The following is a 15,292-nucleotide window of genomic DNA, read 5'->3' as shown; positions in this document are numbered from 1 at the left end:
ATTACATAAACAAGTTTTCCCTTTCCTGTTACAGCAGATGCCTTCCTCTGATATAGAAGGTGGCATATACTGGGAAAAAGGTGTTTTTATATATTGGGGTGGTAGAGGTCTGTCTTGGACATTAGCAGGTAAATATATTCTATACATCAAATATAAACTTCCTAGCTTTCCCAGAATGGTATGCTTTTAGATTTTTACACAAAAAGCTTCTTTATTGCCTATAAGCAAAGGTCTGAAGAACTTTACTGAGTGCCTAAGGGACCTTTTGGATGAACCTGACCACCTATGGTAAAACTTTTTAAGAGAAGTGAGCAGAATCCTGAAGTAAGCTTTGTGTAAGATGTTTTTATTTCTTTGTATCATGATTAATTTATACTTTTCCATGAAAAGTGAGAAATCTGCATATTTTCTATACTAGAGCTATGTCCAACAAGGTTTATTTATTTATTTACAAGCCACACTTCTTTATGGCTGATATTGTAAGCTAAAATGCATGACAAAGCGAGCCCAGGAAGCACATTAGTGGAGCAAAGGTTCCTGATTCTTTCCTGTGACAACAGGTGAGGCCTTACCAGCAGCTGCTGAAGAGTGGCTCTGATATTCTCACCAGATATTGCATGAAATTACCACAGAAGCAAACTCATGCACAACCAACAGCAGAGCTGACTGGGCCATGAGCCTGTTTTGCTGTATGTGCACAGTTTGTGCTATTTGGGAAATGTTCCTCAAACCAGCTCTTTGAGGTTTAGGTGAAAAGCTCACACATATATTTATGTTTTCTTGTAAAGCCATTCTAGATTTTAGTTGAGGTGGTCTTGGTCTATAAATGGTTGACTTTGTCAAAATAGCAAGTTGGAATAATAATTTGCTTCTCTCCAATGCCTTTAAGTTTATAAACTTGAATTTAGAACATTATTGAATAAACATTTGAAAAAACCTAAAAAAATAACCTCATTCTTTTGTTTGTTTGTTTGTTTTGCCCTACCCTGGCAGTGTTTTAGAGCACTCTGCTGCAAGGGACCGCCACCACCGCGACCTGAATATGACTTAGTTTGCATAGGCCTCTCTGGTTCTGGCAAGACAAGTCTTCTGTCTCAGCTTTGCAGTGAAAGCCCGGAGAATATCGTGTCTACCACAGGTAGGAGGATGCTGTCTTTATTCCATGGTGTGCTGTAACATTGCCCAAAGGTAACTTTGGAAATATATAGCAAAGCTTGCAGAGAGCTTCAGCCTACTTATTTTGATGTTTAAAGTACCTCATGGATTGCTTTGAAGCTACCACTTACTCTTTCCATGTTTATTCATACATTGGGGAATATCCATGAAAACGTACTACTTGGAATGTGCTAAAGGTTCAAACAGTGTGATGTGATGAAGCAAGAACCATAACATACAGTAGCACTATACTGTTAGACACATGACGGCACTTCTTTCTTCTCATTTTACTTTAGGCTTTTAAGCAGTCTTGTTATATGGAGAGAAAAAAAGAGAGTGTGCTATAAAATAGAATAGGACAGTGATGCTCTGAAACTTAAACTGGGGTTTATTTCTGCACATACTTGGTCTGTACTTGGTGTATGCTAGCAACCAAAAGAATAAATGCGATAGAATTTTTTTCTAGCGATAATCCCTACTTTTTAGAGCAGCAACAGGCTTGTTTATGTCATAAGGGCAGACTGAGATCAGAGAATCAATTTACAAAAAGTTTCAGTTGTGTTGAGAAGGTACATAAAAACAGACAGCACAAGCACAGATAAAAGGTATCTTAAGTCCAAAAAATTTGAATAAGCATCTTGATATAGGTGAACCCAAATGCCTAACTCTGAAAAGGGTGTTTTGATTAAAAAACAATCCAAGAACAAAACAGCATCAGAAGAATCAGAAACAGGAATACCTGGCTGCAAAGTTCAGAAAGAGGAAAGATTAGTTCAGAAAGAGAAAGATCATAGAGATCAAAGAAATCTGGTTCAGTGGCTGCAGCAATTATTAAGGTTGATTTGCTGATGGAGCAGATACCAAGTGTTGTGCGAATAACTTGTGTTTACAGTTACATGGCTTTGTATTGTAGCTGTGGTTCATGGGCCTGAATTTCATGAATATTCCTTAGTAACCCTAACTGTTTTTCAACATATCGTTGTTACATTTAGAAGAACATAAGGTTATTTAATACAACTGTAAGTAAAATGTAAAACAGATACAAGAGAATACTGGGTTTTTCTTATGAGGAATAATTAACCTGTTGCCTACATAGTGGTGTTGTTGGGAATGTTAGATATCTGACACTTCATTGTGTGGAGAAGGTGTTAATGACTAACTCAAAAAGTTAGAAGGAAATTGTAGAGTAATTCAGTCCTGCCCCACCCTCCCTGTCACCCTATCCTCAACTGTATCTTTAGAGTTTGCCTGGAATTAGAGCAAATTATACTTTAAAACTTCAGAAAGAAATAGTAACAGCAATTTAAATAGAAGAATAGAGCTATCAAACGAAATAGTAAAAATACAATTAATTAAAAAATGATTTTTTTCCAGAGAGGTGCAATAAAATACCATTATTTAATCAGGCAACTTGAGAAATGAAAAGTTACTCTGTGCAATACTATGCAGCATCCAAAACAAAATGATGCCATATGGGGTATTCAGCTTATAATAAATCTACTCCTATATACCATATCTGTGCTACACCAGAGAATATTGTGGAGAATACAAGAATACAGTGTGACAACTTGTCCACTCATGTTTCAAACTATAATCTGTATTTTTTGTTTTCTCTTCAATGCCACTCAGGTCCATTCCAATTTTTCCTTCTTTCTAGGAAGAGTTTAAGACAACAACCCCAAAAATATTTCATAATTATTCCCTTCAGACTTTCTTGTACTTTCCTCTACTGCATCTAGCACTGACCATAGCTAGAGTACTGGAATACGTTATTGGTCTGATCTGGGAGAAAAAACATCTTGTTTCTGTTAAATGATAGCTAATAAAATTGAAGTGTAATACATTTATTCAAAAATTCTTTACTCCGTTCACAGGTATGTAATCATGTTAAAACTGTGTGCACTAGATGGAAATAAATTTAATGTCTGGATATTTTATGCTGAAACTGCAGACATAATTTTTTGTATGTAAAGTATTATGTACACCTATATATACGTATGTACTAAACATACAGAATTTAGTATATAATACATTGATGAATTGCTGGAAACCTTTCACATTCTCTTGGATGTCTGAATTTTAAGGTAAGGGTAAAGATCCACAGGTTTTGTGGTTTGGTTTGGTTTTGTTTTTGTGGTTTTTTTAATTAGGTTTTAAGCATGAAATGAACTAATAGAGGATTCAGAGATGTTTTTGATGTGCTTGTAACTATTTTGATACATCCAACTAAGGTCTGCAAAAGAATCTTTCAGTTAATAACATTTATAGACGGGGATAATTATACATAAATTCATACTCTGAGTGTAACCAAAACCTGGGAAGATTAAATGGAGGAAACCAGTGATTTGAATTGCATGTTATCCTCGGCATCTCCTAAAAATTGCTGAACAATCACTTTATATTACTGGTAGTCTGAAATCTCTACTTTAGTTCTAGATGTAGTAAAAGATGGTTTTATAACTTTACCAAGTGGTAGATGGCCTGGGTGTAAGTTTTGTGCTTAATTTTATGTGTGCCAGCTACTTAATAGTATAATTGGAAATTTCATTGCTTATACTGATCTATTCTCTTCCTTTAACCCCTTCCACCATGCCTTGTAACTGACTTTAGTAACATACTAAAATAGAATTTCATATGCAAAATCCTGGTTCTTGATGGGAAAAGTCTTCTTTTCTGAATGCATGCAATAGATTTCAAATGGCCTCTTTAACAAATAACTTCCTATTCCTCTTTATTTCTGTTCTTAGGTTTCAGTATAAAAGCAGTGCCATTCCAGAATGCCATCTTGAACGTAAAAGAACTTGGAGGTATGGTGCTTATTTATTTGGTTATAAAATCATTTTAATGCCTAGATCCCGTAATAACAGATAGTTGTTCAAAATTGTTAGTTGTTTTAAATTTAAAAATGATTAATCCATGCAGTTTGAATTAAAAATCTGTGTTTCATCACAGAAGATAAAGTTGAGAAAAGCTGTACAAATCCTGTCCTCAAAGAACAAAGGGTAAAAAGCAGGAGGAGCAGAAGGCAGCTAAATATGGTGTATCTCCTAATTGTAATTTCTTGGATTGCAATGGTTAAGTTATACAGAAATACAGACTGGACTATAACTGTGGTATGGCTGAAGTGGCAACTCAAGGAAGTGCGTTCCCTCTGTTTATTGTATGTATAAGTTTTTACTTATGAGCACTGGCTCAGTTAATTATGTGAACATTTTGCAAAACCAATACGTTCACTGCACCACTGAAACTGTTGCAAAGGTAGACAATTTCTAATGAGTTATATTCTTTGGGAACTGTTCTCTTGTTGGATTTGTTGGATTTTGAGGTGATAGTTGTTTTATCGTTGTAGAGTTTTTTAATTTTCTGTATACATGTAACCTGTTTGGCTGCCCAATTCTGACTCTGAGTCTCAAGTGATCAAGAGGTAACTATTAAAAAGAAGAAAACACTCTCCTAATGAGAATTCTTATGAAGTCTAATGTTTGTCTAGTTAAAAGATTGCTTAGATACTTATATTCTAGAATTTCTTCTTTTTTTAATATATCTTCTTTTTTTATTTATGTAAATAGAATAGAATGAATTTTGAGGATGTTTATTAGATTTTCAGTAAGATTGGAACTTCTTTTAACTAGGAATTAATTTGGTTCTTGAAGAAAGTTTCGTGAGATCAAATTGCATGGCAGTTGTCTTAACTGAAACTCTTTCAAGAGGGCATTAAGATAAGCACATATGGAAAGGACAGCATTTCCTCTTTACTACCATTGGTCCGTGGATTGAAACATACATATTTCTTTCTGAGCATGTATCCTGTAAAAAATAACCCAGTAGTTTTCTTTGATAAAGGGATCAATCCTCAGGAGTAATGTTGATTCTGCTTGAATGTGTTATCTGCATAATGTCACTTAGTCATAATGTCACTTTTTGGAAATTTTTTTTAATAGTGTGAATCATTTGCAGTCTAGTTTATACATTTTGCTGCCCAAGCTGCATGAAATATGTAATTCATGTAGGTAAATGCAGGTTTTGATCAAGAATTGGATGATGTATTCTATAGCAGATTCTCATTAAAGGCTTCTTTTCTAATCATACAACTTTTATTTTATGCAGGTATGTGTGCTTTGAGAAATTTTATCTTAATATAGGGCTTTGACTCATGGCAAGATGTCCTGAAGTAATCCAGAATATTTGATCTGGGTTTTTTTCCCACATTTATCTCTTCTCAAAGACAGAAGGATTGTTCAACTTTTTTACTGCATCATTTCTTTTTCCTTTAAATATGAATGTTTACATGTCTGTGTTTAAAAATTATATAATCTGTTTTTCCTATGAGATATTGCAGAAGAATGCTGATTCCAATAGATTTTCATTGTCTAGGGAGCAAAGGCAAGCTTTCAAAAGTTCGTGTTTCTTCCAAAAGTTGGTGGTCATTAGTGGCATTCCTCAGGGCTCATTATGGGTCCTAGTCCTGTTTCACATCTTTATTGATGATAAGGAGACAAGGGCATGGAGTGCACCCTCTAGGTTCACAGACAACGTGAAGCTGGGCGAGAGTGTTGATCTGCTGGAGTGTAGGAAGGCTCTGCAGAGGGATCAGGACAGGCTGGATTGATGGGCTGAGGCCAGTGGTATGAAGTTCATCAAGGCCAAGTGCTGCGTCCTGCACTTTGGTCGCAACAACCCCAGACAATGCTACAGGCTGAGGGCAGAGTGTCTGGAGAGCAGCCAGGCAGAATACCTGGAGGTGCTGGTTGACAGTGGCTGAATATGAGTCAGCAGTGTACCCAGGTGGTCAAGAAGGCCAATGGCATCATCACCTGTATCACCCATAGTGTGACCAGTGACTCTCCCCCTGTACTGGTGAGGACACACCTTGAGTTGGGTGTTCAGTATTGTGTCCCTTATGACAAGAAGGTGCTGGAGTGAGTTCAGAGATGGACAGCAGAACTGGAGAAGGATCTGGAGCACAAGTCCTGTGAGGAACAGCTGAGAGAGCTGTGGTTGTTTAGCCTAGAGAGGAGGACGCTCAGGGAGACATCATCACTCTCTACAACTATCTAAAAGGAGGCTGTAGCCAGGTGGGAGTTGGTCTCTTCTCCCAGGCAACCAGTCACAGGATAAGAGGACATAGGCTCAAGCTGCACCAGGGGAAGCTCAGTCTGGACATTGGGAAGAATTTCTTCATGGAAACGGTAGTTAAACATTGGAATGGACTGCCCAGGGAGGTGGTGAAGTCACCATCCTGGAAGTGTGTTGTGGTTTTGCTCTGGGTCAATTTGCTTTCACACCCCCACACAATTACTATTAGTTGAGAGAAGGTTTATGCAGACAAAAGACACTGGATTTAGGAAAATAATATGAACATTTATTACTAGCAAAATAAAAACTACTGAAGAACTACATTTATAATAATACTACTTAGGTAAAAGTACTATGTATTTACAGAAATACTCCTCCTCCCTTTGTATCAGTCCAAGGAGGAGAAGCAGTCCTTTTCTCCATTCTCGGAGTTCCAGCTCTCTCTCCAGTAACTTTGTAGCACCTTCGTCGCAGCTGGAACTCTTTCTCTGTGTCAGCCTCTAGGGCTGGACCTACCCGCCTTCTGGGTTAAGACCAGAGGCTGGGGGGTTACCTAGGCCTTGAAGGTTTTTTCTTCCATGGACTTGCAAGGGGACACTTGCCTACCATGGATCTTCTTCCATGGAGTTACAGGGGATAATGGCTTATGAGTCCACCCCTGTCTCCCTATGGAGGTCCCTCCCCACAGGAGAACAGTCCTTGATAGACTTCTCCAACATGGGTCTAACATGGATCCCTTACTTGGATCCCCACATCTCAGCCAAGTCATTCTTGCTCCAGCGTGAGGTTCTCTCAGGGTCACAGATCTCCAACACCAGCAGCATGGATCTCTCATTGAGATCCCAACATCTCACCCGAGCTGTTCTTGCTCCAGCGTGAGGTTCTCTGAGGGTCACAAAATGTTCAACAGGACTCTGCCTTATTTCAGTTCTCTCTCATAGAGTCTCATCTTCCTGGTACATCTACAAGCTCTTCTGTGAGCCACATGGGGGGTCTCCTCACCCCAACAATCTTCTACAGGCAGCAGGGATTTATTTTTTTAGTCTTTACCCTGCTGAAGGGAAAGAGCCAAAGGGGGGGAGAAACAGCCCCTCCTTCTTCGAACTTCTCTCTCCTCCTGCAGCTTCAGCTGCCAACTTTGACCTTGGACACTCCGTTATCTCTCTGCTGGAATTTCTTTGCAGTGGTTTCTCATTCAAGCAGTCAGTCCTTCTTTAAAGACTTTTTTCTTCACTTTCTTACAAGAGAGAGGGGGGGCTTCAGTGCTACACCTGACCCCGGCCCAAGCCGGGGGAGGCCTGGCCCTCCTCGGGCCCGCTGCTCTTCTACATGGCTGCTGCCCCTAATTTCAACTGCATAACCCCCTTCCATTTTCTTAAATATGTAATTAGCGAAGGCGTTACTGACAGTTTTAATTGGCTTTTTGTCCGGAAATCCACCTGGACAAAACCATTCTCAGTCCCAGGGGCTGGCCAGCTGGGCAAAACCACGACAAAGCGTTCAAAAAGTGACTCGATCTGATACTTAGTGCCATGGTCTAGTTGACAAGGTGGTGTTCAGTCAAAGGTTGGACTTGATGATCAAAGAGGTCTTTTCTAATCTAAATCATTCTGTGATGCTGTGGTCAGCATTCAACCTTTAAGCTGAGAAATGTGTTCTGTTTGATGAATGTAAAGGCTGAGTTTCTGGAGTATTCATGGTGTCTCTCTTGCTGCTCTATGAAAATAAAGCAAAACATTTTACATGTTTGATTACTGTTAAATTTTATTTTGGAATTTCTGCCTCTGATGTTGAAGAAAAGTCTATATTTTTGTCTTATTCCTGATTTTTGTCTTTACTTGTTATGGTATTGTTATATAATTTCTCTTTACTGTAGTGTGGAGGCCTTGTCAAGATATTTGATCTTGGAAACTTTGGAGGAAGGTAGAAAAGCATCTGTTTTTACCAACCACTGTCTGCTGTTAAATGTTATTTACAGAGTGAAGTTCTATATAGTTTTGATTTTTGATACTTTGGCTTTTTAGGTAACAGAAAGCTTCATATGTCATAATACAGTAACATATTAACAACCGATATTTAAAACACAGCACAAGTCATATTACTTATGGTTCTTATATTCAACAGCCAAGCAGTTATGTGAAACAGATGCTGACTATGTGGTATCTTTTCTGTTTGGCTGAAGTAGTATACTTCCTTGAGGGTGAAGATGGTGCTAGTTTTTACTGTGCTGTGTGCCTCTGGAGCAGCTGGTGAAGTCAGGTTTTATTTCTTCATTTCTGTAGGGGCTGTAAATTTTCAGGCAAAATATATAGGAGACAGTCTCCTTTTGCCTTTTTCTGGATTGATTATCTCTTCATCATCCTTTAAGATTTAGGAATATGTAGAAAAGTTTGTGGTGCTCTCTTTGCAGAAGTTTTTGTTTAAATTGCATGACACTAAAACATAGAAAATCATACCCAATTTCTGATTTCTTTAAATTGTGTTTGTTTCCTAAGGTTGCCTTCTTACCAGAAATATAGTTTTTATCCAATTTCATAGATGTTAAATACTATGTTTAAAAACCTTGAATTTGATCCTGAAAAAGTAGGAATATGTACAGCTTTCAAATCTAGCATAGACCTACTTGAATTACTTGAAAAGGAAGTCCTGCCTTATTTGCTGACAAAGTTGAACTGCCTGTTCTCTAGGTTACTATTTTGGTATACCAGTAACCCCTTCCTAATCCCTGAGAAATTAAAAGAATTACTGCTTTTTTTCTCAAAAATTTAGTTCATAAAATAATGTATGTAATTTAGATTACTGTAAAGATGTACCATGCTCTAGTCCACATTCTTTCAGAATGTACTATTACCAGGACAATTGGAAACCTCTCTCTGTATTGTGTAACTCAGTAATGGTATAGAAAGAAACTACAGTTCTGATGATTTCCTGTTAGGGTGCAGTAATCTTTGGTGGGAACTAAGAACAAAATTGTCTGTTATGAACATAACAGGAGAGTGGGAAAAGGCTGTAAAAATAGGCAGATGATAACATTTGTTCAGAGGATTCAAACAGTGTTTTGCTGAAAAAAGTTTGGGATGCTGAATGGTAAGGTTTGTTCTCAAGATAGATAGTGAAGGTATAACAGCAGGTATAACAGTCTTTTTCTTTGATTCTAGCAAATTCCAGCCTGGAGACACAGTGGATGAAATCACCATTTATTCTATATTTTTTTTTTCAGTCATATGCTGTTGTAATGCTGTCAAAACAGAGTATGAAGTTGTGGTGTCTGTTGTGACAGAGATATTTATTCATGACTATGCAAAGGTTTAATGTCCCTTCTGGAGGTCAACTAATAATTTCCAGCTGTTTTTTTAGAAGAAGTTATTTTATAGTTTAGTTTGCTGTCTTGTAAATGAAGGCTTAGAAACCATTAGTGATATGCCAAATATTGAGCCACATCAAATTTAAGAGAATGATTCTGGATACAAACAGCCCTTTTTCTTCTTATGAAGTTTAAAAATACTAACAGCATGTTATGGGGTTTAGTAATTTTTTCTATTTATTTACTAAAAAATATTGTCAAATGTTTCTGTTAGTTTGTTTAATACACCCAAAAGTCTTCTTCACAAGCATAGAGGCAGCATATTGTGTAGTCATATTTAAAAATTCATCTAAGACAAAAATGTTTTAAGTGCTTAGCAAGACCGGAGTGGTTAATATCAGGAATGCTCTTGTCTCTGGTTGGTTGAGCATGGCCAGGAAAAGAGAGATGAGAACTTGCCTCCCCAATGGTGTTACTACTTAAACTTCATGACCAAAGTCATAAATTCACATTCTTAGGCCAGCTAAATTAATTGTCTAGGTGACAGCTTGAGAACAAATAGCTTTAAATAGGATTGATTAAACAAAGCATGCGTATTTTGCCTTGATTTGGAAGTAAATAGCAGAAGAAAAGAGAGTAGGAGGAGAAGGCACACTGTTGTGCAGTCCAGATTTAAGGGAAAATATGAACCTCTGGAGAAGATAGCAACAGTTGTAAGGTACTATTTGTCTTGTGAAAAAAATGAGGTAGGAAGGAGAAAATAATATTGACCTATTAATTGGAATTTAAAATTTAAATATTTTTTTGCTCTGTGGGGGAAGAGTGGAGTACTGAATACCGTTCTAGCAACATAGTCTATGAGAGCAGGTAAAATTTCATCAAGTTAGTCATCAGAAAACTGATCCCACAAGTAAATGCCAGCCTCAGTCATCTCCATACTGTATTTGACTAAAAGGCAGTTGACATCTCTACAAAATCTGGTTGCTGAGTACACGCAATGCTATGACATAGCTGCATCAAACAGTTTACAGAATGTCTTAGCAGATGAAATTTTTAGTTGACCCTGTTGAGCTGTCTAAGCTGGGAGTCACAGAGAGACATTAAAGTTAGATCTGTTTGCTATCAGTCATGCTCAGCCTGCTGTTCAAATGGTGCCTAAGCCCAGGCTCTGTCATAGTTTCCTCATTTCATAGATAAGAAAGATCGTTTACACCTGTTTATGGATCTCATTAACATGAGTCCTGAGAAAGGTTTGATAAGGATTCAGCCCACTGATCGTACCACTGTTCTTTGGAAACACTGTTCATTGTCTAAATTGGCTTTTTACAGTGTGAAAAAACAACCTGCAGTCTATATCATTCACAGCAAGTAGGAACCATGTGAACAATGACTATCACAACCAAGTACAATAGGATAAGCAAAACACAAAATTTCTTAGTTAAACTTTTTGTGGGGTGGGAACTGGTTGTTTTTGTTTGTAGGATATTTTCTGGAGGGAAAAGTAGGACCTTTGGTTTAATTAAAAGCCTATGTCTCCTTTTGGGATTGCAACTCCATTATCTTCATGCAGAAAAAAAAGATAGAGTGTAGCAGCCTAGTTTAGCATCAGAAATTATATGTGTATTTTATGAAACACCCCTAGACAGAAAGGCCTTGTTCCTTTCAAAAGCTAAAACTGATTTAAACTTGTGTACCCGTCAGCACAAGGACTAAGCAGACAGAAATACACAGCTGTGTAGACTTGCTGCTTGCTTTGTATGCTTACTAGTCTTAAGTGCCATAAAGAAAGATTTTTTTTTTTCTTAGCTTTATTTGAGATAGTTACACTGTTAACAAAGCTGTGACTGCAGCTCAGAAGGGTACATTTGAGCCTTGCTGGGTGCTGGCAGCAGTTTTAACCCTGGGGAGTTGTGCTGCTGCTTCTGAGATCGTGGCCATCACCTCTGTCTAGTAGAGGCAGAAGAAGGGCAGACGTGGGCTAATGGGTAGAGAGGAAAGTGGCAGACGATTTCCTTATTGCTAAATATGCTTTGCCTAGAGGAGCCATTGTATGTTTGTGGATTTAAAAAACAAACATCCCCCTACAGAAAAGGAGAAACAGAGGTGAGAATGGCTGTCTGTACCAGCTGCTGCAAACTATTAAATCTTCAGATATCAGGCTTAAATAAATGTTAGAGTATACTACAGGCCACATATATCCATAACTTCTTTTTGAATTATCTGTAAATTTTTTTAGTGAACTTTATGTTCTTGATATTTGCAGATTTTTATTTCAAAGTGCATGTTGTACTTTAATATGGTAGTATAATACACACATTTAAGTAGACCAAACTGACTTTCTGCAGGCAAGTATAAGTACCACCTTTTTAAAACTTCCAAGTGCTTGAAACCTGAATGTTGTTTTAACAGATTTAAATATCACAGTAGGTAGAGATTCAAGTTAGCTAATAAAGAAAAGCTAATAAAGGTTTACTGAAGGTTTGACTTCCAGATTATTCTCACTAGAGAGGCCTGGAAGGTAGACAAGAGATGACAGAGATGGTTTCCATAAACTCTGTTAAAAAAATAAGCATGATAAACTTATGTGTATTTATGATTTTGTATGTTTTGAATGTAAAGGTGGAAAAATTATTCCTCAACTTTTTTTTTGTTTTATGTTTGTTCAGATTATAGAGGATTTGGCAGTCTCAAAATGTTCCTATTTCTGGGGAAAAAATGCTAATTTCTCACTGTCATGCTTTGTGTATGATTGCAGGAATGCACTGCCTAAAAGGCTAGAGAAAGCAGACTGTAATCACTTGGTTTTAAACCCTAGGAAACAGAAGTCCTGTCACTTTAGTACTTGAAGAAGGTTTCAGTTTCGCATCTGTATTTTTGCAATAGCAATACAAAATAGCCACAGAATGGTGACTGACGTCACACCCATGGGAAACTTTGGTATCTGTGTGTGGATGTGTCTGTCAGATTGGACAAATTAATGTAAGTAGAAGGCAGGTGTCTTAAACAGGATTTATAAATTTATTTATAATAAAAAGGAGCTATAGGGTTGAAAAACAGCTAGTGTTGAAAAAACAAAATCTGTATACTCTATTTATTCAAGGGGGGGAGTACTGGGAAACCTGCCTGAGATAGATAAGGAGCAGCCACATCTCTTGAGAATGTGTTAGGATTTCAGATATCTTCTTGATTACTCAAGAAAACAGATCAGTTTTCTGTCTGAGGATATGATGGGAAGTGAAGTTACAAACCCTATGTAGATTTAAAAACAGTTATTTTTTTCTTCTTAAGGTTTTCTTGGAGTGAGAGGGTAGGGTTTTGCAAAAACAGATAAGAGATTTCTTCTTCCCTTCCTTTCCTAGTTTCTCCCCCACTCATGAGCTGGTCTTTCATGAAAAAGAATTTTGTAGCATAGTTGGCATATTCCTTGTCATCTTTTCACTTTTATGCTTACTAGAAATGTTCTGTTTAATATCGGTAGAGGAATGATCTATATAGTATTTCATTCAACTATAAAACCTTCAAAATATGTAGGTGTCTTTATTTTAGGCGAGTGGATGATATATTTGAAGTGGTAGAAAAATTATTTGCAGCCTGTAATCTTTCATGTCCCCCTCACATTAGCTTTTTTTTATCCTCTGTTTGAGACCATAACGTCTCTGGACCTGTGGTGTATTTTGAGGTGAACAAGACCTTTTATGTGCAGACTAGACTATTGTGAAGCAAGGGCTGTGTGACATTCATTATGCTCTCAATGGAGACTTGCTGGAAGTCTGACAAGTAACAAATTTGACACATGTAAATTTGCTTCAGTGATTTTTTTCTGTAATGCTATGTTCTGTTCTCCTGAAAGTACTGAAGAGGAGGAGGGAATTGAAGGTAGCCTCAAACCCCTGTGAAAGCAGATGTAAACAGAAGTATTCATAGCTGAAAGGAAGATTTACAGCTCTCCGTTTTGTGTGATATTTTCAGGAGTGTGTACCTGTGCAACCTGTTTTGGGTGTGTATTAAACTGCACATAACTCAGAATCTCCCCTCCAGCTTCCAAGGGGTGCTGTTGGCACTGCTACAAATCCTTAATGGTGTTGACATGGACTGTTCCATGGAATTTATTTATATGATATTTAAAAAGTATAAAAATTAAAGCTCTCTAAAGTTATAGGTAATTGAGTAAACCTGCCCTGTAGTAATGCTAAATGATTCAGCTTTTTAGTTACGTCTTGTCATTTTTGTCAGGAGAGTTTGGGGTTTTTTTTCCTGTTATAAAGCAATTCAAACCTACATTTGATTGAATATTATCTTTTCTAATGGGTGGTGTGATTGTGTTGTAATGTGTTTTGTTTTGGGTTTTTTTCGTAGTTTATTTGTAAACTAGGTGCTTTAGTCGCATCACAGGACTCAACTCCCATAGGTTCATTGCTAAGGGAAACAAATCATATACTTGACCAGGAGTTGTGGCTCTTACCTGTGTCTGAGGAAGCTCGTATGCTGAACATCACATTATAGCAAATGTTTCCCATAGCATGCTCCCAAAGTCTAATGTGAATTGTTATGTTTTTCTGATTTTTTGAGATTTTTTAATTTTATTTTTTTTTTATCTTTGTTTAGGCATAAAGTGGTTGAAGAAACAACCGTAATGTGCAAAGCTGTTAGAGAAACACGTGTATTAGGCCTACAAACCTAAATGCTTATTTTATTTATTACTATTGTTTGCTAGGATGTTTTGGTTACTAGTTAAGTTCCTGGGTACAACTGATCAGTCTTTTGAGAACCTGAGGATGTTTAATGGCTGCACATTACATTCTGCATTACCAAAGAACTCAGACTTTGAAACTTAGTGTCTTAGAAAACTTTGGAATAGATGAAAAGGTTAATTCATAGGATAATCTGTGCTAAACTGCACCTTGAGAAACAACTGCTTGGTTTCTAAGACTGAATTTGTCCTGCCATAATGTGTGGATCACTGTTTATAGTCCAGTGTTTTCCACCCAGGATAACTCCACAACATTCTACTTAGTACTCTGAGGAAAGAAGTTGAGAGCAGATTATGCTCTGTGGGTATGAAGAGTTAAGGCAAAAGAAGATCAGGTTATTTGTTTTGTAGAGATTGTGATTTGCAGCTGCTGATAGGTTATCTGGGGTACAGGCTTTAGGAGTCGTCTTTTTTTTTTTTTTTTTTTTTTTGGTCTGCTTAGTGCAAATAATTCTCATTCTTAAAACTCAGGCTGTGATTTCCTCAGAATTGAAGTGTAAGCAATTTCAGAGCAGGTCAGTAGAATAGTGGAAGATCCCAAAGGAAATACCAGTTTTTGTTGTACATTGTAAGTTGGTTCTTATAACTATGCTGTGGTGACTGACCAGAGCCAGAGAGAAAAGGACTGCTATACTTTGGTGATCTTGTTTTTGAGACAGTTGATGTAGAGCAACAAAGCTGAACTGCTAAAGAAACTGAACCAAAGAGACAGGAGTGTAAGGTCAACAAATCAACATACTCCTTTTCTGGCTTCAGTGTCCCAGGTAGGGTTCCATGAGCTGCTTTCTTCCCTGTGCCTGGATACAAGAGGTCAAATGCTCTGCAGTTCACCTCACAGTTTTTCTGTTTAGAATGACTACGATTACAAAGATAAGACTCAGGTTCTGGCAGTGATGTGATTGAAAAGTAGCTGACTGATGCTTAGGGTAAATAAGACAGATGTTATGTTGCTAGGAAAAAAAATACCTTCAAAGAAGTGATCATGGTCTTGGCCTTTAAGTTCATTG

At 37.3% G+C, this 15,292-nt stretch overlaps 1 protein-coding gene across 2 annotated transcripts in view; it reads left to right on the top strand.

The window, feature by feature from the left end:
* ARL15 (ADP ribosylation factor like GTPase 15) overlaps nt 1–15,292 on the top strand; it is a 213,846-nt gene that overhangs the window by 74,437 nt on the left and 124,117 nt on the right. For both annotated transcript variants that reach the window (XM_050328584.1, XM_050328583.1), the window contains 2 exons: nt 994–1,138; nt 3,903–3,962. In XM_050328584.1, the coding sequence (XP_050184541.1) occupies nt 994–1,138; nt 3,903–3,962 (205 nt within the window). The remainder of the gene's footprint in view (nt 1–993; nt 1,139–3,902; nt 3,963–15,292) is intronic.

The sequence above is a fragment of the Myiozetetes cayanensis genome, unplaced genomic scaffold, assembly GCF_022539395.1.
Source record: "Myiozetetes cayanensis isolate MyiCay16 unplaced genomic scaffold, myiCay2020 scf4, whole genome shotgun sequence".
Lineage (NCBI taxonomy): Eukaryota > Metazoa > Chordata > Aves > Passeriformes > Tyrannidae > Myiozetetes > Myiozetetes cayanensis.
This window is presented reverse-complemented; position numbering and strand designations above follow the sequence as displayed.